The sequence below is a fragment of the Eutrigla gurnardus genome (assembly GCF_963514095.1).
Source record: "Eutrigla gurnardus genome assembly, chromosome: 9".
Lineage (NCBI taxonomy): Eukaryota > Metazoa > Chordata > Actinopteri > Perciformes > Triglidae > Eutrigla > Eutrigla gurnardus.
In genome coordinates this window covers 29415140-29441780 of record NC_139923.1, presented here as the reverse complement: position 1 = coordinate 29441780, position 26641 = coordinate 29415140, and the positions used below count along the sequence as shown (strand labels likewise).

The 26641-nt window shown below is 45.5% G+C and overlaps 4 protein-coding genes across 7 annotated transcripts in view; 1 reads left to right on the top strand and 3 right to left on the bottom strand.

Annotated features, from left to right (window-relative positions):
• The window catches only part of lrp5 (low density lipoprotein receptor-related protein 5), a 42100-nt gene extending 41107 nt beyond the window's left edge, over positions 1 to 993 (bottom strand). Inside the window, exon 1 of the mRNA XM_084017062.1 lies at positions 702 to 993. Coding sequence (XP_083873188.1) covers positions 702 to 804 — 103 coding nt within the window. The 5' untranslated portion in view covers positions 805 to 993. The remainder of the gene's footprint in view (positions 1 to 701) is intronic.
• Positions 994 to 8408: 7415 nt separating this feature from the next.
• LOC311018242 (uncharacterized protein) lies at positions 8409 to 18332 on the bottom strand. 3 transcript variants are annotated; one of them, XR_014597694.1, is made up of 4 exons: positions 18101 to 18331; positions 15309 to 15625; positions 9079 to 11773; positions 8409 to 9041 (listed from the first exon to the last, which is right to left on the bottom strand). XR_014597694.1 is itself a non-coding variant. In XM_084017105.1 (4 exons), the coding sequence occupies exons 2-4, from the start codon at positions 15457 to 15459 to the stop codon at positions 10860 to 10862; spliced, it is 1035 nt and encodes a 344-aa protein (XP_083873231.1). In that variant the 5' UTR covers positions 15460 to 15625; positions 18101 to 18332; the 3' UTR covers positions 8409 to 10859. The 3 variants fall into 3 exon arrangements, 2 of the variants coding, with proteins under 2 accessions (XP_083873231.1, XP_083873230.1); XM_084017105.1 differs by having other exon boundaries at positions 8409 to 11666; positions 11697 to 11773; positions 18101 to 18332; XM_084017104.1 differs by having other exon boundaries at positions 8409 to 11773.
• A 259-nt stretch (positions 18333 to 18591) lies between these two features.
• On the top strand, positions 18592 to 20301 carry cox8b (cytochrome c oxidase subunit 8B). The gene is made up of 2 exons (XM_084017133.1): positions 18592 to 18889; positions 20164 to 20301. Exons 1-2 carry the CDS (start codon positions 18782 to 18784, stop codon positions 20257 to 20259), a joined length of 204 nt encoding a protein of 67 aa, XP_083873259.1. The 5' UTR covers positions 18592 to 18781; the 3' UTR covers positions 20260 to 20301.
• A 1797-nt stretch (positions 20302 to 22098) lies between these two features.
• Positions 22099 to 26385, bottom strand: tmem170a (transmembrane protein 170A). 2 transcript variants are annotated; one of them, XR_014597695.1, is made up of 4 exons: positions 25849 to 26385; positions 24649 to 24819; positions 23561 to 24547; positions 22099 to 23392 (listed from the first exon to the last, which is right to left on the bottom strand). XR_014597695.1 is itself a non-coding variant. In XM_084017127.1 (3 exons), exons 1-3 carry the CDS (start codon positions 25961 to 25963, stop codon positions 24417 to 24419), a joined length of 417 nt encoding a protein of 138 aa, XP_083873253.1. In that variant the 5' UTR covers positions 25964 to 26385; the 3' UTR covers positions 22099 to 24416. The 2 variants fall into 2 exon arrangements, 1 of the variants encoding a protein (XP_083873253.1); XM_084017127.1 differs by having other exon boundaries at positions 22099 to 24547.
• Positions 26386 to 26641: the final 256 nt, after the last annotated feature.

Below are 26641 nucleotides of genomic sequence, written 5' to 3'. Positions count from 1 at the left end.
TAGTCTGGACCACTCACAAGGGTCTAGATGTAGTCTGGGACACTCACAGGGGGTCTAGGTGTAGTCTGGACTACTTACAGGGGTCTAGGTGTAGTCTGGACCACTAATAGGTGGTCTAGGTGTAGTCTGGACCAGTGGACTAGATGTGGTCTACATCCACACGGGAGAAAGCTAAGCTCCGCCTCTTTCTGGCCACTTTTCAGATTAAACCGTAAAACCGCAAAATCAGACCGGGAGAAAGTAAGTGTTCTTTAGACCTCGACCCGGAGTGCCGGACCGTGTAGTCCAGCAGCGTCCCCGGTCCCGAACAGAACCCCTCCGTGTGTTTTCTCTACCAAAGCAGAAGGTCTGCTGACACCCGACACCGAGGAGCCGCCGAGGCCCCGAGAAACCAGCCCGCAAACTTCTCCGTTCTCCGGGTCTAAAAGTCCACAAACACCGACCGAACCTGCACGAGGCGGGTCAAGCTAGACCGGGTCCCCCCTCCGGTGGGTCTCTCTCACACACACACACACACACACACACAAAGTTCGGAGACTCCCACCGCAGCTATGTTGTTGTCCCCCTGGGACACAAAACCCTCAACTTCCAGACTCGCACTAGTCCGGGTCGACTCGGGGACTCTCGGGAGGAGCGCCCGGTAACGGCGGGGCCTCGCGGTCCCCGTGTTGTGAAGAAGAAAAGAAAGTCGGTGAACGTACCGTGAGCCGCCGCCAGCAGCCCGGAGCAGAGCAGCAGCAGCCGCGGCAGCAGCGGCCGCAGCCCGCCGCCCATTCCCCGTCGTCGGCCCCGCGTTAGATCCATCGCTGCGGCTCCATTCCGCGATCTCCGTGATTAACTTGTGAACGTGTACGTGTGTGCACGCGGGCCCGCGTCCTTCTACGGCTAGACGCGCGTCTGCATGCGCGCGCGTCTGTGTATGCGCGCGTGCTCCTCCGTTCCGTGTGTGCCTCTCTATCTCGACTCCACTTTTCCCCCCAGTCCAGGCGCTCGCGCTACTTTATACTTTGGACTGTCGAGCTCGCGCACGGAGAGAAAAAAAGGGGGCAGGCGGAGGGGGTGTGACGTCATCCGACACGAGGCATCAGCCAGATTCTTTTTTGTTTGTTTCATATAGAAGGTATGGAGGAAGAACAGTCTCTCTGAGTTGATTGGCTGCGATCATAAACACTGTATAATCAATAACATATGATCGATTATACATGTATTACATATATTATTATATGTATTATTATTAGATTTTGAAAAACATATTTGAGACTCTTCCTGGGGACCACACAAAACATGAGAACATGACAAAAGCATGCAAAAAAATAAAAACAACAAAAAACAATGAGACTTAGAATTCTGAAAAATATAACAATAATGCATATTGTTACGCCTATATATTATGATATACAATGTAAAGACTAAATACACACAATTTAAATATTACACCCTTTTACTATATATTGATAATCTAAATAAATAGGGTTATTAACTACTAAGTATGAAGTAAAATCTTACATTTGAACATATATTTATAATCTAAATAAATAGGGTTATTAACTACTAAGTATGAAGTAAAATCTTACATTTGAACATATATTTATAATCTAATTAAACAGGTTATTAAGTACTAAGTATGAAGTAAAATCTTACATTTAAATATATATTGATAATCTTAGTTTTATTGTGATTCCATACAGCCGAGGCTCTGCTGTTGTTACCGGTGTTTGGGTTGTGCTCCAGGTTGAGGAGCTGTGTAGCGACCTCTAGTGGCGGGTCTGGTGGGGTACGTGTGTGATGAAGCTGAATGAGTTAACTTCACAAATAAATTAATTACAGCCAATCGACCAATATCTCTTCTTGTGGGCCAATACCTGCCGTTATTGTTTTTTGCAAAAAATAATAACATGAAATTGTGCAAAAATAGAAAAATCAGCAATCACACGTACACAGGACAGAAAAAAGACAAAAGAACATTATAGGGGTGGACTGTTTCTGGGCCGATACAAATAACTAATAATCTAGGAGACGGATAACTGAAAACAGTGACCAAATTCAGAATAACACGAAACTGTGTTGAGATAACTTAAAGCATTTAATTCAGTGAATCTATCAGCAGCTTTACTATGAAGACGAACAGATAAATAAATAAATACATGAATAAAACAGTTCCCTGAAGTTTTATAAAGTTAAAATAAATCAAATAAAATATATCTAAATTATTTATATATAATAAACATTTACATTTACATTTACATTTACATTTACATTTAGGTCATTTAGCTTTTGTCCAAAGAGACTTACAATAAGTACATTTGTCAAAAGAAGGAAACAAAGAAACCAAAACGTATCATTGCTGATTTAATTTCATTTAATAAGTTTATTTGTATCAGGGACAATGTACAAAATAACATTAGTCTCGAGATGAGACGAGATGCCTTGTACCGGATTTAGCTTACTAGCTACTTTCCATCCGTAGTCCCTGGGCAGGTGAATAAAGTAAGAGCTAAAAATAGAACAAGTGTTAGGTCCTCATCTGAGTAAAGTAGTACCTTAAGGGCTACAGTGCTACGATCAGAGTGCTATAGGTAAGGGTTTTTTTTTTTTGGGGGGGGGGGGTATCAGCAAATTGGTTTTGTAAAATGACCGATAACCACAAAAATGCTGACATTCTATACTGAGGGAAACCATCATACTGTTAAAGTGTAAAATAAACACGATGAGGGTAACGTGAATTCATCGTGAACCTTCTGATATATATATATATCTGATATATATATATATATATATATATATATATATATTATTCAGAGCCATTCTCATGCTTTTTAAACGATATGGTGAGTATTTGTCTGTGATATCTGAATTTAGCATTGGTAGCATGTAGCAACCTGTCAATCAGCAGGTAAGCCCCGCCCCCTAAAGCATCCCCTGCTTTCTGGTCTGGTGGACTCTAAATGGACCATAATGTACTAAATGAACATCATGCTGGATTGAAGAAGACTTGAAACTAGAGATTGAGACCATAAACTCATGTTTACAATGTTTACTGAGATAATACATCAAGAGAGAAGTAGGACCATTTTCTCATAGACTTCTATACAACCAGAGAGGAGTCGCCCCCTGGTGGCCAGCAGAGAGAAGTAGGACCATTTTCTCATAGACTTCTATACAACCAGAGAGGAGTCGCCCCCTGGTGGCCAGCAGAGAGAAGTAGGACCATTTTCTCATAGACTTCTATACAACCAGAGAGGAGTCGCCCCCTGGTGGCCAGCAGAGAGAAGTAGGACCATTTTCTCATAGACTTCTATACAACCAGAGAGGAGTCGCCCCCTGGTGGCCAGCAGAGAAGAATCCAGCATTTAAGGCACTTCAGGTTTGGCTTCACTTCTCAGAACCGGAGGTTGCCGCCTGGTAACAATAGATCTCGTAGATCTTTTTTGTACCTAAGAACAAGCAGAACGTCCAGAACAAAGATGATGAAATCTTTGGTCAGTGTGTTTTTCAGCTTTAACACAATTGGAGGCATCAAAACAGGAGACGCCGCTGCTTCGCACGCCGATGGAAAGTGAGATGAAACATCCCAGAGCTCCGTCTTCACGCACACCTAAAGCCGAGCCAAGCCTGGCACCGATGTGATCCTTCTCCTGGCCTCGCTGCTCCAACTGGCCTCCACTCCAAAGGCTGGGCAAACTCAAAGCACATGTCCTCCTCCGCTGCAGCGTCCATGTGAGGCAGCAGGAGTTATTCCACACCATAGAATACGCAGCGCAGACGAGGTATTACTGCTGCTGGCAGCGGCTCTGCAAGCCTTTGTGGCTGCGGTGGCACTTGTACGACTTTTCATTGTCATTCGGATTCTGCAACCAAGCAATTTCACTGTGTGGAAATACGAGAGAGTCCGACCTTCTACACGTTTACTGAAGCAGAGTCATAAGATTGTACATATAATTAAAGTAAACGTATTATCGAAGCATTAAAGTGTCCCAAAGTGACTTTCACGTAAAAAATATCACTCAAAGCCTGTCTTTGCAGTCAGTACACACTATGCCATAAAAATTACACGCAAAAAGCAAGAATGGCGTTTGGTTGGACGCTACATGACTTACAAGTCGTCATGTCATTCATACGCCATTTGGCATTAGTGACAAGGGGTGCCTGCGTTTTAAAAGACAGAACCCACCCAGCCATCTGGTGAGCATTACCTGCCTATTTGAGTCCATGTCATCTTATGTTCTATGTATGTCGGACAGCTGCTACTTCCTCCCCTATGGGCGATGCTTCATTTTAGTTAGATATTACAGTTATTTCATCCACTCTATGTATTCTGTTTCTATACTCCCAGCCGGCCGCTGGAATGCTGTACTGAAACATATTTTCTTCCCCCAGTCACCTGCAACCCACAGCCGCCGCCGGCCTCCTCGCTTTGATCCGCACACCGCTCGCTACAAATATCAAAACCATCTCTGCATTGGTCCGACGTCCTCTGCTCAATAAAGACGGAGGCTTACGAGTTATACGGCTGAGTGTAACAAATACCTTTCTCTTTTCTGGGTAACGAGGAACAGGTGAGGCTGCCGGCCGTCTGAGGCCGGCGTGAACAGAGCGCTCCATGAAACACGACGGTTGCACATGTGGTCGCACTAAACGTCTGCTTTCACAAACCCGACAACATGACGGCGGATATATTTAGGCTCCGACTTCTACATCTGTTTGGGAACATTTCAGAATAAGACTACGATACTCTTTCTGTGGACAAAATACAGATTCTGGAGTTTCATTGTTCTGGTCCTGATGTGGTTTTTGTATGCATGTTGGTCCCACCAGTGGACTGAGCCCCCCCCCCCCAGTCCAGAACCAGTAGTTCTGTCAGAGAGGGACAGCTGATCAGCTCGAAGGTTCATAAAACTTCATATTACTTTTCCAGGTAAAGGTTTGTTGACTTGAGATTAGGCGGCAACCGTTCTGAAAAGTGAAGCCAACGCTGAAATGCCTTAAATCTGCATCCTCTCTGCTGGCCACCAGGGGGCGACTCCTCTCTGGTTGTATAGAAGTCTATGAGAAAATGGTGCTACTTCTCTCTGCTGGCCACCAGGAAGCGACTCCTCTCTGGTTAGGGGGGGCTTACCTGCCGATAGACAGGTCCATTTAGAGTCCAACAGACCAGAAAGCAGGGGATGCTTTAGGGGGCGGAGCTTACGTGCTGATTGACAGATCGCTACCAATGCTAGCTAGCTACTACGATTACTTTGACCCTTGAACTATGAAAGTTCACCTCAACAACGTTGTGTGTTTCTGTCCTTTATTTCCTTTCATTCCGTTTCATCCTTTCCTTTCGTAGTCTTTTACGTTAAGCACACCCGTTTCCACTGAGTTTACAGTAGGTGGATTGCATGGGGATTGTAGTGGACTGTAGGGGACTCACTGTGTACTGGTGTCCTTGATGAAGCTCCGTCTCCCCGGCCTCCAGAAGGCGGTCCAGAGTCTGTGTGAAGACACATTTCCATATTGAAGAGTTAAAGTCGACGTCTGCTGAGGTGCCAGAACCGTTGAGTGGAGACACGCACCTGCTGAGACCCGACCATGGCGAACCACCAGGACCCCCTGCGGTTCTCTGGACCGGCATCGGCTTCCCAACGAGTAATCACATTACTGTCATCTGTTGCACCGCCGGGCCAGGAGCCGAGGCCAGGCCGGGAGACCGGGCCGACCTGGAACTCGCCTTTGAAGCCAGAAAGTTGCGTTCTCACAGTTTTCACACTTAATGGTTCCCACGTTTCCCTCTTAAAACCTTTGTTTTCCCTCGACCTGAAGAGGCCTCCCGCTGCGGGAACGCTTGTGTGTTCGCCGGCGGCGTGGGTGTGCTGGTGTGTGTGTGTGTTACCGTACGTATCAGCACTATCGTCCAAATGGCTCACTTTCAGGAACTCAGACAAGCAGTCTGGTTTTCCAAACCATTAGAGATCAGACTTCATTGGCTGCATTTTGATTTCATAAGAGCGAGGTTGTGTTTTCTCTGAGGGAGCAACACACAGCAGCACGTTAGATCGTATCAAAGCTGGCAATAACTGCAATCATTCCATTTCAGGGTCTAACCTTCAGGGTCTAACTTCAGGGTCTAACCTCAGGGTCTACCCTCAGGGTCTAACCTTCAGGGGTCTAACCTTCAGGGTCTAACTTCAGGGTCTAACCTTCAGGGTCTACGTGGGCCTTTTGGGTCTCTGTCAGCTGCCAAGGTCTCTGATCTACAATAACTGACACATTTTCAAATATTTCCAATAATGACACTTGGCAGGAAGTGGAATGTATGTGGTTAATTCAGGTGCAGAAGAAGAAGACAGCGCCTCGGGTCGCCTGTCAATATTAGCAGAGCGGTTTGAGCTGCCAAACCACGACCGAAAACCACGACCGCACTCCTTCTCTGCTGAGCGAGTGGAAAGTGTTGAGGAGCATTTCTGGAATATTTGAAATAACCCACAAGGACTTTGTTTCTGTAACAGAACATCAAAAGGGAACCTGGACCCGGATCCACCGTTTCACCAGCTGTCTGTCTGTTGTGTCATGTGACTTGTTGCCAAGATAACAGTGGAAACGCTGGAGTGAGAGTTGAAGAGAGGACGGCATCATGATGAAGATTTAGAGGAGACTGTTGGTCCGGATCCAAACACTCGCTCCTCCACAGTCCAAATATGGTCACTTCCTTCCCTGGTTTCTTATATTCAGTTACCCGTCTGTCACATCCTATTCACGGCCCTGGAGGTCTGTGTGAACGGGATCTAGGGCAGAACTGAACCATTTCGCTCTGGCTCGGACCAGATGAACCCAACTCCAGACCTGGTCTGGGTTTCTGCTGTCCTAACGATCATCGCAGACTCACGGATGGTTCCAGGTGACGGCAGCAGACCCTCAATGCAGGCGGGATTCTTTGCCGATAGTCATAGCAACGGAGCCATGACATCATCTTCAACACAAACAATGTTTTATTATTAATTGTATTTGGTGATCCACTCAATGTTCTAATCTATTTTTGGCCACCTAGTGGTTGTAATGTTTAATGTTTATAATGTTTATAGTTTATTGGTTTCTTTGTTTGTTTAGTTTCGTTTGCTCGTGTATGTACGTTGTTATATTGATCTTTTTTAAGTTATTATTATTTAGTTTCACCTGTAATTTCTCTGTTATGTAGTGATTGTGTTTTCTGTTGAGAGCCCTTGAGAACGAGATGATGCATCTAAAAGGGGTTTATCCTAAATTAACAAATTTCAAATAAACAAAACAAAAAAATAAATAATTAGGTTACCATCAGTGTGTTAGTAATGATGGTCTAACCAATCAGTGGTCTGCCATGTTTTAGCTACGCCGTCTCCTGTATCGGCTCGGCCTCCACACAGTAGAAAAGACTGGAAGTAAACTGGTTGACTGGACCGGCACAGCAGCGCGACGCTTTCAAACAAAACAAGCTAGAAAGAAGAAAAAGCAGGGTTTTAATGTAGACCAGGTACTGGAACGACCACTGAGGTGAACCCCGCCTCGCCTGCCAAACGCTCCGCAGTAACCGCTGGCTTTTATTAGCGTGCATTCTGCCATCTGATGAAAAAGAACAGCGAAGAAAAGCACACCAATAAAAAGATTTCACCTTTTACAAACAGCTGGCTCTCACGTGCTCGCCGACCAAACCGCGAGCGCCGCCTTCACGCCGAAGAACCGACACTCAAACAGCAGCTTGGTTGTTTATTTTATTATTTATTCTCTGCAAGTAAAAATATCTCTTTTTAAAGTGCATTCGTACAATGTTGCGTTGGCACACAGAAGAACGTCTCCTCCTGACATTCTGCTCATCAGTTACTGCAAAGACAGATAATCCGCCGCTGCTTCGGCTACGTCAGCTAAGCAAGGAGAAGATAACAACACACACAGAGGGAGCTGGACTTCTCTCTCTGCTCAGCTAGACCGTGTTAACGCTCAGCAGTGTGGTTGCCCGTAGCAACGGCAGCTGTTGAAACATGTAGGCTGATCACGTTTCAAAGAAGACGTCATGTTTTGAGTGAATAACACAAAAGTTCTCGTGATCACGAGTGAACATGCTAATCGGTCTTTACCATCAAGAAATTATTTTCTGTTGATTATTAAATTTAGTCCGTGATCATGTGAAAACAAAAAACAAATTACAACCAGGTACGGAAGCCGAGAGCGGCCCAAATTATTTTTTAAGTCTCATCTCAAGATCTTTAGTTGTCTGAAGAAAACGTGATAAACAACCTTGTTTTTCTCATGAAAAGAAAAACCACAAAGGACATTTTTTGGATTATGTTTTTGAATATGATGACTGGGAAAAAAGTGAGAGAATAAAGATAACATTTTATAGAAGAAGATTAGGGCCAAAGAAAGTCTTTAAACGACTTTAGGATTTATTTAGAAAAAAAAAAAAAAAAAAATCACATTTGGTCCTAATCCTCTTCCATACTTCCATTTTCTTGGGATAAAAGAATATCAAATTCTCTTCTTTTTTTTCTTTTTTTTTTAGAGAATCAAGATCTACAAGATAACAGGATATAAATACAAACATCAAATTATGTCAAACAAAGCTGTCGGCTTCCGTACCGATGGCCTATTACGTTCTTGTAAACAGATCTAAATGTGGCATTTCTACAACAAAAACACAACTCAGTTATGGCAAACATGGAAAATGAGTATAACATTGGTCACAAGAAAAAAAAATATATACGTATATTTCCCACGTGGAGAATGGCTTTACGTTTCCGTTGGCTTTAACATACAATAATGTGCTTCAGTGATTATTTGGTGACTGTTCATCGACCGCGAACCCTCGGAGGAGGAGGAGGAGACTCATAAAGGAAACAGTAGTTCAGTCAATAACATCCCAGAACTTCCATCATTACTCCTTCACATTAACAATGTTGATAATTTAGCACTTTATTAGATTCTTAACTTTTAGACGCTCACATTTATCTTAACTTCCACTTTTCTGACAGAAATCCATCTTCATCGTGAGCCGGACAATTTTTACTCATTAAGGAAATAAAATAATCGATCTCCCCAGAATTTTGACACGTAGGATGATTAAGTCACAAAATGTTAAAAAGTCAGTCAATGTTTCCGAAACGTATTAGAAATGTAAAAAATGTGAAACATTGGAAACATGTTAACGGCAATAATAAGCTGCAGGAAAAGTCTGTTTAAGGAAATCAGAAAACAGATCGTAAACTGGCATGGCGTTCCCATGACGCACTGTGCAAAACATTCAACACGGAAAAATGAAATGCAATGGAATCAACGTGAAATCATAAGACTCTGAAATGAAGAAACATTTGGGAGATTTCACCTCATTTTATAACGTTAATATTATAATTATTATAATTATTTGGGGTTGATAGGGGTCAAAGATAGGCTACTTCCTTGTCTAAGCTAGGCTAGTAGCACGTCTAAGCTAGGCTACTTCCTCATCTAAGCCAGGCTAGTAGCGTGTCAAAGCTAGGCTAGTAGTAATTTCTAAGCTAGGCTACTCCCTCGTCTAAAATAGGCTACTACCTCGTCTAACGTTAAATCGTTGGGGCTTTTAGGACTAGTGATCAGACGATGCACAATTTATCACGATAAAAGATATGATGATATATATAAAATATTATTTTTAAATTATATTAAATCGGGATATCGTCACAAGTGACTTTAAAAAGATCAGCTAGCTATCCTGGCAGGGAAGTGAAAATTAAAAAAATACAGGATATAAAAATAAATCGATTTTGATGTCTTCATGGTTTAATTATGCTGGAGATGTGCGTCATCGGTGATTCAATACAAATATTTGTTTGTTAACAAAAACGTAAACGTGACGCGTCTGAATCATGTTTTGACAATCATGAGGATCTCGTTATTTTCTGAGATTATAAAGAAAAAAAACACTGCAGTCGATGACCTCATCAAATTAAACTTTGCAATCAGATTCATATGAATTGGGCCAATCAGGAGAAAGGATGAGTATCAGGAACTACAACGGGAAGTTCACGTATGATTTGTAGTCCAGCAGGACACGATAATACAGATCAGCACATTAATCCTGGAGGTGTCATTTTATGATTTTATAATCTCAGAGAATATTGGTTTGTTTTTCTTGTAAATGTACGACTTTAATCAAGTGTTTTGTCGCCCCCCCCCCCCCCCCCCCCGCGATTCGTTTGTTTCTAGAATAACGGCGGTTACCGTGTAAATGAGGAATGTTTTCTTGTGTTAACTGTGAGGTTGATTTCACACATTTGTTTCTTTAAGTGTTGAAATGAAGAGACCCCAACAACAGCAGCAGACTACAGGGCTTGTTATCGTCTCCAGACTCCCCGGCCGTCAGATCGGAGGAAAGCTGCACTAAAAGAGTGATGTCGGATTGGAACAAAAACCTAAAGAAACTAAAATTAATTGTTTTTTTAGTCCTTAATGAGCACCAGACGTCCGTGTGACTACATTCATCTGTAAAAGTAAAACAACACAGAAAACATCTGTCGAGTTTATCACCTTGGAAGCATCCTGATTGGTCCAGCCAGCCTGGAACCAGCAACGTGGACCAATAGCAAAGCCTGATCGAGGACTTTGCATGTAGGTGTACAACCGGAGTTACATCCGGGTCTCCTCTAGGTTTGTTTTGGCAAAACTGGGACGATCCAAACTCTTTCACATCCGTCAGACAGGGAAGCAGCGAAGAACGAAGCGTTAAGTGGAACAGTTCTTTAGAGTCCGTGACCCGTTGGTGAGTTCGGTCCAGACCTCGCCGGACAGTCCGGCAGCACCACAGACTCACCTTGTGGATTCACAGCACTGCCGTGATACCATCCAGTCTCCAAAACAAACATCTGGGCACCGCCTCACACCCCAGAGTCCGTGTACATGCCATTGATCAGGTAGTCCACCTGGGTGTAGTCCTTCCTCCGGTAGCTCTCGTAGGCCTGCGTGACGAACAAAACCACTGAGACCAAGAAGAAGAGGAGGCCAAAGAGCAGGGCGGCAACCAGAGACGCCGTATCCACCAGATGCTTGGTCAGAGCCGCCCCTGCCACATCTACGACGGCAACACCGGTTCCCGAGGAGACAGGCTTGTACGGATCGGTGGGGGGGGCGGTACTGGGACCTCTGGGTAGAGAGGTCTGGACTGGTGGCAGACCAGGACTTGGAGCCTCTGGTGGCGATGTGGTCTTTGGACTCATTGACGTAGTAACCGTCGCATTAGCTCTCGTAAGTGTGGTCATTGCTTTTACGGTTGTGGTGGGTGGCGTTGTTGAAGACATTGTTGCTGTAGATATTGGTGTTGTTGTTGTTGTTGCTCTAGACGTTGCTGCTGTAGGTTTCATTGCTGCTGTAGGTTTTGTTGTTGCTGTAGACGTTGTTGCTGTAGATGTTGATGTTGTTGATGCTCTAGACGTTGTTGCTGCTGTAGGTTTTGTTGTTGCTGTAGACGTTGTTGCTGCTGCTGTAGGTGTTGTTGCTGTAGACATTGTTGCTGCTCCTGTAGGTTTCGTTGTTGCTGTAGACGTCACCAGTACCGTGGTTGGGTCTACACGTCCTGGAGGACCAGTTACAGGTTCTGTAATGGTTCCAGTGATGGTGACGGATCTGGGCCGTGTGGGTGTAGAAGGAGGAAGGACTGCAGGTTGAGGGCCTGGATATGATGGCTGCTGATTGGACATATCGTTGGTTGAGGATACCGCCGAGTCATTCAACGTGCGGTTGTCTGTCGAATGCTTGTTCAGTTGTAGATTGGCTGCATTTCCACCATCGTCACCTGGGAAAAAAACAAAATACCACATACGTCAATTCATTAGAAAAACATGTAAGATATGAATAACGTAAGCAAAGCTGATGTAAAGAGAGGACAAAAGAAGAACAGACGATAGAAGCTTGGTAAAGTAGTTAGACCTGTTCAGTTGACAACATTTAAGAAACAAACACAAAAGTGTTAAAGTCATCTTAGTAGCTAACTAGCGTTGGTAGCGTGGTAGCAACCTGTCAATGAGCAGGTAAGCCCCGCCCCCTAAAGAATCCCCTGCTTTCTGGTCTGGTGGACTCTAAATGGACCTGTCAATCAGCAGGTAAGCCCCGCCCCCTAAACCATCCCCTGCTTTCTGGTCTGGTGGACCCTAAATGGACCATAATGTACTAAATGAACATCATGCTGGATTGAAGAAGACTTGAAACTAGAGATTGAGACTAGGGCTGAACGATATGGACAAATTTTCATATCTCGATATTCATGCCAAATATCTCGATATGATACGATATGACTACGGGTTCGGTGAAAACAAAATATTTTTCAGAAAAATAAAAACATCATAATACAAAAGAATGTGGAAACTGCAGTTTTATTGATGATAACTCACTGCCAGTCATCAACATTAACAAAGTCACCAATCAATCAATAAAAAATCAAACATTTTAGACTGTCTACATGGGTACCATGTCTTTTGCAATGTGGTATGTTCGTCTGTAATGTCTTTATGTCTGGTGGACGCCGACTCATACGGTGTAACGCCACTGAACGCATTGCAATACACGCCGAACACGACCTGCACAACACCTCGCTCTGGTTCACATCATCGTTATTAAATCCAAAATACCTCCAAATAATGGAGGATGATTGTTTTGGCACCAAATCAGATTCGGCACCGCCACCGGCCGCATTCGTCTCACTTTTCTCTCTTTCTTTTTGATTTCCCCGCTGCGTATGTTGCGTCTCAAGGCCTGATTATGCTTCCGCGTAGTGATCACGCAACGGCCACGCAGTTGCTGGGAGACCGTGATGGTTCTGCGTTGGGTTTACGTGTCGAAATGCAATTCAATGCCACACCGGGAAAGGGCGCTATGTTTTTTGTAAAGACTGACCGACCGACCGAGACTCTTGACGTATATCGTCGTAGCCTCGTTATAGCGTATTTCTTTACTTTCCGGCTTTAAACATCCACATTTTTTCAGAACTTGGTGTTTTATTTCTTTGTACAAAAGCGAGAAGGTGCAAACAATAAAACGAGGTGCAAACAATAAAAGTAGCCTTTTAAAAGTTTAAATGGCGGTGTTTATGAGTGGAAACCGGATAGCGGTCTCCAGCGGATGTAGTTAGCGGACCAATCACAGCCAATGCCGCTGCGTTGGCGTTGCGTTGGTGTTGCGTCGCCTCGACGCGCGTCTAGGATTTTTGGGAGGTGCACGTCAGGCCCTTGCGTTGGACGTAAGGGGGGTCCGCAAGGACGTAAGGGGTCCGCAAGCCCCCTTGCGTTGTGTCGACGCGGAAGCATAACTCAGCCTTCAGTCTCCGTCTCCTTCACTCCCGCGGCCGGAGTCCCGCCCTCGTATGTTCATCATTGGTTGGCTTCAGCTGTCAATCCACAGCAAGCATGAAATAAGGTTTGTGGTTGGCTGGCCATGTTTACAATGTTTACTGAGATAATACATCAAGAGAGAAGTAGGACCATTTTCTCATAGACTTCTATACAACCAGAGAGGAGTCGCCCCCTGGTGGCCAGCAGAGAGAAGTAGGACCATTTTCTCATAGACTTCTATACAACCAGAGAGGAGTCGCCCCCTGGTGGCCAGCAGAGAGAAGTAGGACCATTTTCTCATAGACTTCTATACAACCAGAGAGGAGTCGCCCCCTGGTGGCCAGCAGAGAGAAGCAGGGCCATTTTCTCATAGACTTCTATACAACCAGAGAGGAGTCGGCCCCTGGTGGCCAGCAGAGAGAAGTAGGACCATTTTCTCATAGACTTCTATACAACCAGAGAGGAGTCGGCCCCTGGTGGCCAGCAGAGAGAAGTAGGACCATTTTCTCATAGACTTCTATACAACCAGAGACGCATCGCCCTCTGGTGGCCAGCAGAGAGAATGCAGCTTTAAAAGGCACTTCAGCATCGGCTTCATTTTTCAGAACTGGAGGTTGTCTCCTCGGGCAGATGCTAATTTGTGTTGTCGTTGTTTGTTGTGGTTCTGTCAACAGAACTGCTGACGGAGCGTTTTTTTAACAACCACAGTTTTCATGCTGCATTTACTGAAGTGGCCAATTTGGGATTCCGGTTGCAGCAGCAGCCAGAGCTGATAAAACTCCAAAAACGTCTGGTAGTTTTCGTTCCGACGCCACTGAGCCTCATTCTTCCAGTTCTTGAACAGTCTTTGTTGTGTCCGGAGCGCGGAGCTTCATGCCGGACCCTCCGGCCGAGTGTTACACACTTTAACTCCCAAATTTGTCTGACTCGAACTCTAACTGATGAGGATTTATCGCTTATTTATCGCATGTTGTCGCTGCCGGAGTTCAGATTCAAACAACAACAACAACATGCGCCCCGTCTCTCTGAGGAAACAACCAGCCACCGACACCAGTAGAGAAAAGCGTTGGTTCTCAACCAGGAGGACGCAGGTTTACAGAAACCTGACTTGGTTAATCCTGTGTTGAAGGGAACTAGTGTGTTCCTGATCTATTTTGAGACTCCTCATCTCATCCAATCACAGCGCATCATCGTGGATGGACGCCTTGATTCCTAAAACGCAACTGGAGGAGGAGCTATCAGGGTTCCAACACCTTCTCCAAAGTCAAATTCAAGCACTTTCCAAGCATTTCCAGGTGCATTTCCATGCTTTTCCAGCCCCTTCCAGCTGTGGTAAACTCCATCTTTGTATCAATCCAATGGTCAGTATTCAGTCTACTTATTATGTCACTTGTTCATCACATTAAATGAGATGTTATTGTCCTCTAAACAACCAACATGATGTTTGGAGACAGCTTTTTACAGAAGGACCACAAATGAAAGGAAAACTAATTCCACTAACAGATCCACAGAAATATAATCACCAACTATCTTCATCATCTGTTCATCATCAAAAGGCATTTTTCATAAAGAAATGTCAGAAAATGCTGTTTTCAGTCCCTCAAATATGGAGATCTTCTTTTCTCTGTTCTATCATAGATGTCATCACATACAACACACATTTCAAGACCTTTATTCTACATCCAAGACCTTTTCCTCCACGATGAGGATCAAATATCGTCCTGTGTGACTTGAAAAGCTGTCGTTCTCTCGATGGAGACATCGATGTTCCAGTTAAGCTGGAAATGTCAGAAGGAAGACAAACTTTTTCCAATATAAACTAGGCTTAACATCTTTTATTTGCAGGAACAAAATTTTTTCCAAAAGTTTAAAGAAAGTGTGTGAATAAAATATTTAATATAAAAAAAAAGAAGCTCAGTTTCTAACAGCTTCACAGTGATATTTCCTCTGAGAATCATTGTGACACCAACATCTGATATTGTATTTTGAACGCTGGCTCGTTACCTTGTGTTGTGGTGAACTGGGTTTGGGACTCAGCCGGGCCTAGGTCCTTCTTGGGGACCGTGGAGGAGCCGTCGGCGAGGAGCAGCAGGAGGCAGAGGAGGCGGAGACACGCCGCCGGACTCGGCTGGAGCGTTGAGGAACACAGGGACATGGCGGACACACAAACACGCACAAACACACACTACCCTCAAACTACACACTCACATCGGCCTACAGTGGATTTACACACACACACACACACACGGGGGGAGGGGGGGGGGGGTCTCAGCTGAAATGGGAGGACCGAGAGCAGGAGGAACCAAATCCACTCTCTAGACCTACAAAGACAAACGGCAGCCATGAGAGACGTGGAAGAGATAACACATTCTACACAGCAACCTGTCAATCAGCAGGTAAGCCCCGCCCCCTAAAGCATAGAAGTAAAATAGAAGTAGGACCATTTTCTCATAGACTTCTATACAACCAGAGAGGAGTCGCCCCCTGGTGGCCAGCAGAGAGAAGTAGGACCATTTTCTCATAGACTTCTATACAACCAGAGAGGAGTCGCCCCCTGGTGGCCAGCAGAGAGAAGTAGGACCATTTTCTCATAGACTTCTATACAACCAGAGAGGAGTCGCCCCCTGGTGGCCAGCAGAGAGAAGTAGGACCATTTTCTCATAGACTTCTATACAACCAGAGAGGAGTCGCCCCCTGGTGGTCAGTTTAAAAACTAATTAATCTGCATAACGAGCCTCACGTTGTTACATTACAAACAAACTGCATCCAGCCTTTTATTATGAAATGTGATGTTCAGGGTTTTTCCACAGCAGACAGAAAGCAGCATAAACCAAACATGGGGGACCACCGCCATCTGGTGGACGTCTCCATGCAACACAGATGACGTTCGTTACTACAAGTGTATGATTTTATAGAAACGTACGTTTCTTTACTCCAGGGATCACATTGTGGAGCTTCTTTCACTGAAACATTAACGGAAACTAGAAATTAAAATACACTTGACTGGGTCTCTCCTGGTGCAGTGGATCCTGGGTCTCTCCTGGTGCAGTGGGTCCAGGGTCCATCCTGGTGCAGTGGATCCTGGGTCTCTCCTGGTGCAGTGGGTCCAGGGTCCATCCTGGTGCAGTGGATCCTGGGTCCCTCCTGGTGCAGTGGGTCCAGGGTCCATCCTGGTGCAGTGGATCCTGGGTCCATCCTGGTGCAGTGGATCCTGGGTCCATCCTGGTGCAGTGGATCCTGGGTCCATCCTGGTGCAGTGGATCCTGGGTCCATCCTGGTGCAGTGGGTCCTGGGTCCATCCTGGTGCAGTGGGTCCTGGGTCCATCCTGGTGCAGTGGGTCCTAGGTCCATCCTGGTGCAGTGGATCCTGGGTCCATCCTGGTGCAGTGGATCCTGGGTCCATCCTGGTGCAGTGGGTCCTGGGTCCATCCTGGTGCAGTGGGTCCAGGGTCCATCCTGGTGCAGTGGGTCCAGGGTCCATCCTGGTGCAATGGGTCCAGGGTCCCTCCTGATGCAGTAGGTCCTGGGTCCATCCTGGTGAAGTGGATCCTGGGTCCATCCTGGTGCAGTGGGTCCTGGGTCCATCCTGGTGCAGTGGGTCCTGGGTCCATCCTGGTGCAATGGGTCCAGGGTCCCTCCTGATGCAGTAGGTCCTGGGTCCATCCTGGTGAAGTGGATCCTGGGTCCATCCTGGTGCAGTGGATCCTGGGTCCATCCTGGTGCAATGGGTCCAGGGTCCCTCCTGATGCAGTAGGTCCTGGGTCCATCCTGGTGAAGTGGGTCCTGCTGATCCAGGACTAGCCCGACCTCATGAGTGTGGATGCAGTTCGGCGCCAAAACCTCCACAGACTGTCTGGGAGCTCACTGAGGCCCTGGTCCAGGTCTCGGAGGAGATCCCCCAGGGACACCAACAGCTGACTCACCAGGACTGGTTTGGTGGTGGGTCAGTGCCGGTCTTATATCCTTGGGAGGGTTGCACACACCTCCGTGTCATAAGCAACCAAGGGAACCCAAGAGCCTCGTTGGTTCCCTCTCCACTATGTGGCGCTGTGACGCGTTGCTCCTCTGACGTCGGGACTCTGACATCCAGGCGCGTGTTCTCGTCCTGTACTCTATTTTTTAAGGGTCCAGAGGTAAATAGCTCTATAAGTGAATCGGGAGAGCGCGTGCAGTTGCTGAGCCGTGACGGTGACGTCATCGGGGTCGTGCTTTCTTCACACGGCGACCTGCCCTAAAGGTAAACAGACCCGCGACACCCAAAGGTCCGGGGCAGACGCCTACGTGGAGGAGTCCGCGTCACGAAGTCACGATGACGACGGGAACGTCTCTGCACCAGACTCCATTCAGAAATCTGGCTATTTAACCCAACCGGCTATAAAGAGACTTCAACAAACACATACAATGTAGAGAGCAGGGGCAGCCAGCACGCGCACCACGTGCACGTTAAACCACCGCGAGCCATGTAAAAAGACATCAGGTAGAAGTCTCCAACTACAACCGTTAGTGACACCAAAGTTGAGCTACTGTTAACCCGCTAACGGAGACCACCGCGCACGGAGCTAACACGCAGACGCCTACGGGAGGAGTGAAATGCTACAATTGCTAGCATTGCTAGTAAACAAGAGTGGCTTTAAACCGAAGTTCGCGTAAAGACAACAAGAGAGAACAGAGTAGAACAAAATAGTAGCCTAGCTCATGCTAACTAGCCGTTTTGTCACCAGGCTGGTTTGCCTGGATCACCTGATACGACCGCTAACATGCTAACTACAGCTAGCCCGGCTACCTCAGAGACTCACCCGCGGTGTGTTGGAGGATACGGTGAACACAACAAGCAGGAGGGAGACAGACAGGCAAGCAGGTAGACGGGCAGGTACCCAGGCTGAACTCAACGCTTCCTGTAAGCAACACCGCTTCTTCTTCTCCGGCCTTTATTTCCGGCAGCACATACTCATCCGCGGCGTGTTCCCGCCCCTGCTGGTCACACCGAGCTAAAACACCCCAGTAGTCAAAGAGATTCAACTTCTTTACTCAAGTAAAAGTGAAAGTGTACAGGCTCTGAAATGTACTAAATACAAGAAAAACATAAACATAAATATATATGTATATATATATATATTGTTCTTCTATTGAGTATATTTGTTTTATATATTTATGTTTTAGTAAAATGTATATATAATTATTTTCTATATATTTTCAACGTGTGTATATATATATATATATAAATATAAATGTGGGAGGGTGTTGATAGAAGTTGGAGGCTGTCAGGGTGACATGAGGACAAGAGGACACGGTGTCATATACCCGGAGGTGCGACGGGCCAATTAAATTCCGACGCCACCGGAGGGCGGACAAACCTCCAGCAGCCTCCTTCCCTCGGTCCCTCAGTGCGTCTGGCTCATACCGGAGGAACGGACATTAACGGCTCCAGAACCAGCAGAAGCCCCGCGTGTTGCCGTCTTCATCCCCGGACCGTCGCTATGTCTCTGCCTGCCGCCTCCCGGCTCTTCCGGAGCGCGCTGAGGACGCAGCTGCTCCAAGCAGCGAATCTCTCATCCAAACCTGCCAAGCACGAAATCAGTGGTGGGGTGAGTTCACGACCGGGCCGGTAACTGACCTCACACGCCCGCGGCAGCAACAGGGGGGTCGTTACTAACCGGTAACAGCGGCTGTTCCGCGTTGCTGCGCATCTCGGCCTGAAATGGGTTAGAGGGGAAACTGCGCCAAACTTTACGCGTACATGCGTCACCAGCAGCATGCTCATATATATATATATATATATATATTTATAATAACTAAATAAATATTATAGTTATTGCGCACCCAGCTATTTGATCAAACACATTAATTCACCTTATTGTGCACCATGCTATTATATGTTTTATTATAAGGAAGTTATTGTTTAACTCGCGGCTGTAGTGCGTCAGCGCCATTATCCCGCCGACGTCCAACACGTAGCCGCTGCTATCAGCTCGGACATGAATAACAAAGTGGGAGGATGAACAAGTGTTCAGACAGACCTCCACCCCGGAGACCGCGGAGACCTCCACCCCGGAGACCGCGGAGACCTCCACCCCCGGAGACCTCCACCCTGCTCCGGTTTTATTGAGGAAGAACTGAATGTAAAACAGTTGATCAGGTGCCAAGTCAGTGACCTTGATGAAGATCACAGTCAGTCTGATTAACCGACACTTATTGTAGTTTGTCTCATTCATTCCTTCACTGAGGGAACAAATCCAGGACATTATAACATTACTTACTGACTCGGGTAGGAGGGGAGATCATCAGAAAACTAAAGGCAGAAAGCTGATTTTTCTTTATCAAGACAAACAACCAGAGAATAGAAGGAACACGATGATAAGGAATGACTCAGCATTTAACAATAGAAGAATCATAAGAATAATAGATCTGTTTTTCTGAAATCAAGTTTCAATCAGGTTCTGAAAAGTGAAGCTGAAGGTCCTTAAAGCTGCATCCTCCCTGCTGGCCACCAGGGGGCGACTCCTCTCTGGCTCTGCTGCTCGGGTTCATCAGATCCACCCGTCGCTCCTCCACAGACCAAATATGGTCACTTCTTTCAGAAAAGCCAAGATTGCCAAACTGGAGGCTTTAGAACCAACAGGTGTCGCCATGACGACGTCCTCTTCCTATCTACAGTCTGAAAGCAGTTAAAATGTGATGTAATTGAGGAGCAGAAACTTCATCAAAATTAATTTGATGAACAAAGTATGTTGATCCAGAACATGAGAAGCTTTGTGTCTTTGAGGTAGTTTCAGCAGGTCACGTTTCTCTGCTTGTACAGATTCATGAACATTCATAGTAATCCGGAGACGTAACTGCGTTTTCTCTCCGTGACCCTCAGGAGCAGGCGATCGCTCTGACGGTCCTGTTTGTGGCCATCTTGGGTCCCTCCGGCTGGATCCTGGCTCACCTGGAGGACTACAAGAAGAAGGTGTAGAGGAGGAGGAGGAAGAAGAAGATGAAGATGCAGCCCGGCCGGCCTCATGCTCCGTCCTTCTGCCGGTTTTCCTGCCTCCATATTGTTTCTGCACTTCTGACTGTGATGTGAAATCAGTGCTCCTGAACCAAACCAATAAATATGTGATCAGTTTACACTGTTAATGATCAATATTCAACAGGCTGTAACTATACAACAACTATATATATTCATTAAACCAACCGCCCAACAGTGCAACACCAACGAAGAAGAAACCGTCAGGTAAACACAGGTCATGGGTTCATCTGCCGGTCACGTTGTAATCCAGTTTACAAGCAGCAGACTCACCAGACTGTAATCCACTCACCCTCCTCTTCAGCCCATTAGAAACATATACATACATATATATGTATGTATACATGTGTATATGTGTATAAAAACATCTGGGCTGTACGACGATGTGAAGATAGAACACAAGATAATACTTGAAACATGTTTTATTACATGAAAATATTAACCATTGGCACTTTATTTACTCTAATAAAATCAACGTCTAAAACATTTTCAATCTGGTAAAAATGGAACAAAAAACCAGTCTGGGAATGTGGAAATAAACGCTTCTGTTACAGCAGATACTCTAGACTCGATTTTCACACGTGAATAAATGGTTTTAAACCAAAATGATACTGAAACCAGGAAACAATGAAGATAAACAGCACTGTTAAAGGTACAAAATAAAATGTGCATTTTTACGTTGGTGTGTTAAAGCATCCTTTTAAACATGTTCAGTAGCTGCTGAATAAAATATCCAGACGACAGACAGCGATGTTTTAACACGTCAGCATTAGTGATGGAGCGTAGCCACGTTAGCTCGCTAGCTAGCAGGACGAGCTAACGGACAAACATCAGATGTGGCGTTCAGGGAACAATTCAGATGGGATCAATAAACACGTGTATCATCTTTTCTGAAATAAGGTCCCATGGGGACACAGGAAGGGGCGGGGCTTAGCCTCTATAAGTGCTGTTGTAACAAGCAAACAGCTGGAAATTAGATGAGGAAATGACTAAAGGATAAAGATCAAATATAATAATATTGAATATGTGTCATCTACAGGACAAATGCAACAACATGTATTTGCAGGCCGTCCAGAAAGCAGCTGGAGCCCCGGGGGCTGATCTGGTCAACATCACCATCTTTAAAAAATTTGATCCGTTTGTTTTTCTTCAAAAGAAGTGAAGTGAAGTTTGTGATGTCCGGAGGAATAATTCAACCATCTTTGGTTTGAAGGTTTAGAAAATCAGCTGTTTGCTCTCTAATCCGGGGATCAATACGGTGATGATGTCATCAGCAGGGAACGTAGGAAAACAATATTTCCAAACGGACCGTGGAAAACAATCTGCACCAAGTTTCAGTATGAGCTCTAAAATAATAATAATAATAATCAATCAAATATCCCCCTCCCGATTTTTGATAACGATGATCGGGATATCCGCTAACCGTTAGTGGTTGTTGCCGTAGACGTTCACGATTATCACTTTACATTTTAAGAATCAAATATTTTTAAGTGAAGATACGTTTGAGTGAAAAATACATAAACAATTTTAAATACGGTAATAATAAATCATAAAGTCTCCCTGCATAAATAAATGTAATAATACTTTTTTATTACACAATACTTCCTGTTTTTTTTAAATCAGGCTCTGTTTGTCATATCTCGATATCAACGATTAGCTAATCAGCTTCTTCAAGTTGCTCCTGACAATATTCACGATTATCCCGAAATTTAACTAAGATTAACTTATTGTTAGTGTTTTTTTGATCCCGATCAGTGATAAAACCATATATTGTTCCATCCCGTGTTCCCAGATAACCCGTTTTATCAGAAACTTTACAGAATTCAAGTTTCCTCGTACACAAAATCATCTCTGAACATGAAGCGTTATCAGGTTCTGACTGTAACTGAAACATTTAAATACGTTTAAAAAAGTTTATTAAAAACTGGTTGCCAATTTCTCAAAATGGTTGCTAATGGCAACCTGGCCGATGGTGTGGGGGCGTCGACATGTAGAAGGGTGAGGAAATGAGCCTCACAATAAAATAAAAAATCAGAAGCAGATATTCATCAAGACAAACGATGCAAATATTAAATGTGAAATAAAAGCTAAAAGAAAACCGAAGAGTCGTGGCATCAGCGGCGGTGTGAAATAATCACCGCGTCGTTGCCTGCTCCGTGGTTTACTTTTACAAATAAAAATACAAACATGTAAATGAAAAGCAGCAGTTACACCACTGAGCCTCCGTACACAGAAAAACACATTTGGTCATCTGGAAACTACAAAAACCTGGAAATCATTTATGATACATAGAAAAATCAGATGAGTGTCACCAAACGACGGAAACAAATGTTTATATTGTGTCGAAAGTAAAGACATTTTCTCAGTGAACAACAATCAAATAATCTTAAATAAGATGATCATAAATCATAAGTTCTCCTTCTAGAGATCAATTAATTAATAAAATGTATTTTAAAACAGGCTCTTATTTTTCTAGCGACTTGTTAGCTAGTCAGGTCTTTTTTCCAAGTCACTCGTGACTATATGCACGATATTTTGATGCGATCTGCGAGCCACCAGCTGCTCAACTGCGGAAAGAAGCAGGCGTAAAAAAGGAGACGGAAAGAAGGGGACTTAAGAAGGGGACTTAAGAAGGAGACGTAAAGGAGACGTAAAGAAGGGGACTTAAGAAGGAGACGTAAAGGAGACGTAAAGAAGGAGACATAAAGAAGGAGACGTAAAGAAGTCATTAAAACAATGCGACAAAAAAAATATATATATATATATTCTTTGCAATCAATATCCTCCCAACCCTGAAGTACGACAGCGTATCAGCGACATTGTAGGTAAAATTATAAAACGGAGGCGGGGAGTTAAATATTCCAAGAAAAAACTCTGAATTTTCAAGATTAAAATCGTACATTTACGAGAAAAACAACTTGGATATTTTCTGCGATTTAAATGGTTAATTTCAGAGAAAAATACTGAGAATTGGACCAATCAGGTGAAAGCAACGTCCTGGTCTGGATGAGGTCATCGCTTCGGTGCATCAGGAACTACAACGCAAGGATGTCGCTGGTTCCGTCTACAGGGAGGTTACCTGGGATTTGTAGTCCAGCTCGGTTAACGTGGGGTTTGTAGTCCAGCTCGGTTCACGTGGGGTTTGTAGTCCAGCTCGGTTAACGTGGGGTTTGTAGTCCAGCTCGGTTCACGTGGGGTTTGTAGTCCAGCTCGGCTCACGTGGGGTTTGTAGTCCAGCTCGGTTAACGTGGGGTTTGTAGTCCAGCTCGGTTCACGTGGGGTTTGTAGTCCAGCTCGGCTCACGTGGGGTTTGTAGTCCAGCAGGAGACGACAGATCATCACATTCATCCTCGAGGAGTTTATGATTTTATAATCTCTTTGCTGCTTCGATCTCAGAAACTATCAGGTATTTTTCTCATAAAATCTACGACTTTAATCTTGAAAATTCAGATTTTCTTCTCTGAATATCGGCCCCTCTTCCATTTCTTTTTTTACCTACAATGACACGCTGGCGTACTAAACACATTCTCTTGGCTGAATTAAAAAAATAAATGTTACCTAAAAACCTCGTATGCTCGTCTACATGAACTTAGCTAGAACGCTTAGCTTGGAATCAACAACAACACAGTCGGCGTTGACTTCAATCAATCGACATGTGAGGAAGGAGCAGCGAGAGACGGCGCCGCTGAACGGTCGCCATGGAGATGAACTTTGGAAGTTAGAAAATAGAAATTAAGGCCTCGAGGGGGAAACAGCCAGACTGTTGCATATAAGCGTTGTGTAGTCGATCAGCCTGCATGGAGTCAGGCCGACGGTTGCCAGGCCGACGGTTGCCAGGCCGACGGAGACGAACGCCGCCCCTGAGAAAGGTGAGTGTCGTCCTGTTGCCTTCACATCGAATGCCGGTGACGGCCGAGTCAGCAGTTTTTAGACACACACACATGGACTTGCTCCATCAACAGGAAATGACATCACGTCCGGGGGCCTGACTGCTCCCACATGTGTCTTATGCTGTGTTAGTTTCGGGTCCCTTTGGGAGGAGGCGTGAGGCCGGTGGCGGACTCACCCGGCAACCACAGGACCAGGACCAGGACTCAGTCCTGCTAAAGGGTGGCGAGTACTCTGAGGAAGGAGATGATGAGGACACAAAACGACTGTCCCACGCCGAAGACGAGCGCCTCCAGAGAGATCATCCTCTTGCCTGCTGCCTTGTACACTCCGGCGATGGCGGCACCTGGAAGAAAGAAGATCCAAGCACCTTTCAAACCTTGAAACCACTGCACTAAAAATTTTCAAGGATTTCCAGCACCCGTACCAAACTGTGAGAGGACTTACTGGTGAGGACGCCCCCGAACACCGGGCCTACGATGCCCATGAGGAGGATGGCAATGGGCATGAAGCGGGCCGTCTTGTGCTGCCGCAGCGTGGCGAGGGCCAGCAGGGCGGCCGGCAGGTGGAAGACCAGCGAAGAGACGGCGGCCCACAGGAACACGCCGTACCACATCTCTGCTCACAAACACACAAGCATCAGGACCGGGACCGGGACCACATCTCTGCTCACAAACACACAAGCATCAGGACCGGGACCAGGTCCAGGAACACGCCGTACCACATCTCTGCTCACAAACAAACAAGCATCAGGACCAGGACTTGGACCGGGACCGGGACCAGGAACAGGCCCAGATCCAGGAGCAGGTCCTGCTGGCGAGTACTCTGAGGAAGGAGATGACGAGGACACAAAACGGCCGTCCAACGGCGAGCTGTATCGGAGTTATGGTAAATACCTATTTCCCGTGGACGCCCCCCTTAAGTCTTAATTACGAGTGGGGGAAACTCTAACATAATTGTGATCCCAGAGTTCCCGAGTCGGGGCCCCGGACCAGAACCAGAAGAGGACGGATCCAGTAATGGATGTGTTAGCTGTTTGCTTGTGTACACGATTTTCAATCTGTAATCTACGAACACTTGACTTGATATATAGACATTATTTATTTTCTATCCATAAACACCCACACAATAACACACACACTACGTCACAAGTGCGAAGTGGGGGATCTTCCGAAAGGCACGTGACCGAAAAAAATACGCAAATTTAAATGTAAAAATATATATTTAAAAAAGGGTACGAATGAGAGGAGTGACCGAACACGTGACCCGACGGAGCTCAACGTTAAATTTGTAATCTATGTAATGTATTAGACCGATGGAGTTGAACGAGCACCGTGTTTAAATAAAGTTTCTACATAGAGGATTGAGGAAGTAACAACCACCAAAATAAAAACAACAACAGAAGTTTGTAACACATCTGTTCCGCAAACACGAAGCTATGACGTCAGCTAGCTTTACAGAGCTACAGTAGCTTAGCATGCTACCGCTAACAGAGCAGCTAACGTTAACAGTCACATCTTAACGGTACTCCAGCCCGGTTATACGTCACTGTTAACCGGGGAACACGGGACCCGGTGTGGTATTCATCATCCCCCCGTCGTTACACAGTCAGTTACACACACCGAGGCGAACCGGACATTAGCCGACCTGAGAAGTCGTCAAGGGACGTGTCGTTGCCCCGGTGTGTGCCGTTCTTCCTCGGAACCAGATTCAACCCGAGGATCTGCTGGACGAAGCCGACCTCGCTGTACCGGTCCTGCATGTCTCCCCCCGGACGAAGACCATGGGGGGTCGGCGAGAGGGATTTGACGAAGAAGACCCCCGGCCCCGGAGCGAGAAGGAGAAGGCTGGCTAGCGTCCGCGGCTAGCTGCTAGCTGTAAACACAGTCTTGACGTCACACGGCCCTCCTCCCTGTCCAGCGCTGTTCGCCCCGAGCTTTGTCTGTCAGGTAGCAGCGCTTCAACGTCCAACAAGAGACTCGAGCAGGGCTCGTTTACAACTGAAGACTAAAGATTACAGAGACTCACAATAATAATGATTAGTTATAATGTCTGCTCTATCTATGAAAACACTGCGGGAGCTGCTGGTTGTGTGTGTGTGTCCAAGAAGTAGCTGCCTGTAAGACATAATCCCGGGAAAACAAGCCACACTGTATGAAGAAGCGCGATGTGATGTTGCAAGTTTATTGGGACTAAAACGAGAAGAAACGTTACATGATTAACCTAAATGTTGTTTCACGCATTCATAACCATGATTGTATTATTTTATGTGCACAGAAGTGACTTCACGTTTCACGACAGAGCAATTATTCTAACTTCTTAGGACGCTATAAAATAATCCATACTTTACACATGTGGATACCTGTGTGTGTGTGTGTGTGTGTGTGTGTGTGTGTGTTTATTACGTGTTTGACAAACTGCGTAGTTGGTGCTACTTCTT

What these genes read in the sequence shown, in the direction of transcription:
- LOC311018242 (XM_084017104.1), bottom strand. Translation starts at nt 15,459, where the DNA reads ATGTCCCTGTGTTCCTCAACGCTCCAGCCGAGTCCGGCGGCGTGTCTC. An exon ending in CCAGTTCACCACAACACAAG is followed by an intron (nt 11,774 to 15,308) that starts GTAACGAGCCAG and finishes TTTTTTTCCCAG; the next exon opens with GTGACGATGGTGGAAATGCA.
- cox8b (XM_084017133.1), top strand. Translation starts at nt 18,782, where the DNA reads ATGTCTCTGCCTGCCGCCTCCCGGCTCTTCCGGAGCGCGCTGAGGACG. An exon ending in AGCACGAAATCAGTGGTGGG is followed by an intron (nt 18,890 to 20,163) that starts GTGAGTTCACGA and finishes CGTGACCCTCAG; the next exon opens with GAGCAGGCGATCGCTCTGAC.
- tmem170a (XM_084017127.1), bottom strand. Translation starts at nt 25,963, where the DNA reads ATGCAGGACCGGTACAGCGAGGTCGGCTTCGTCCAGCAGATCCTCGGG. An exon ending in GTCCCTTGACGACTTCTCAG is followed by an intron (nt 24,820 to 25,848) that starts GTCGGCTAATGT and finishes GTTTGTGAGCAG; the next exon opens with AGATGTGGTACGGCGTGTTC. An exon ending in GTTCGGGGGCGTCCTCACCA is followed by an intron (nt 24,548 to 24,648) that starts GTAAGTCCTCTC and finishes TCTTTCTTCCAG; the next exon opens with GTGCCGCCATCGCCGGAGTG.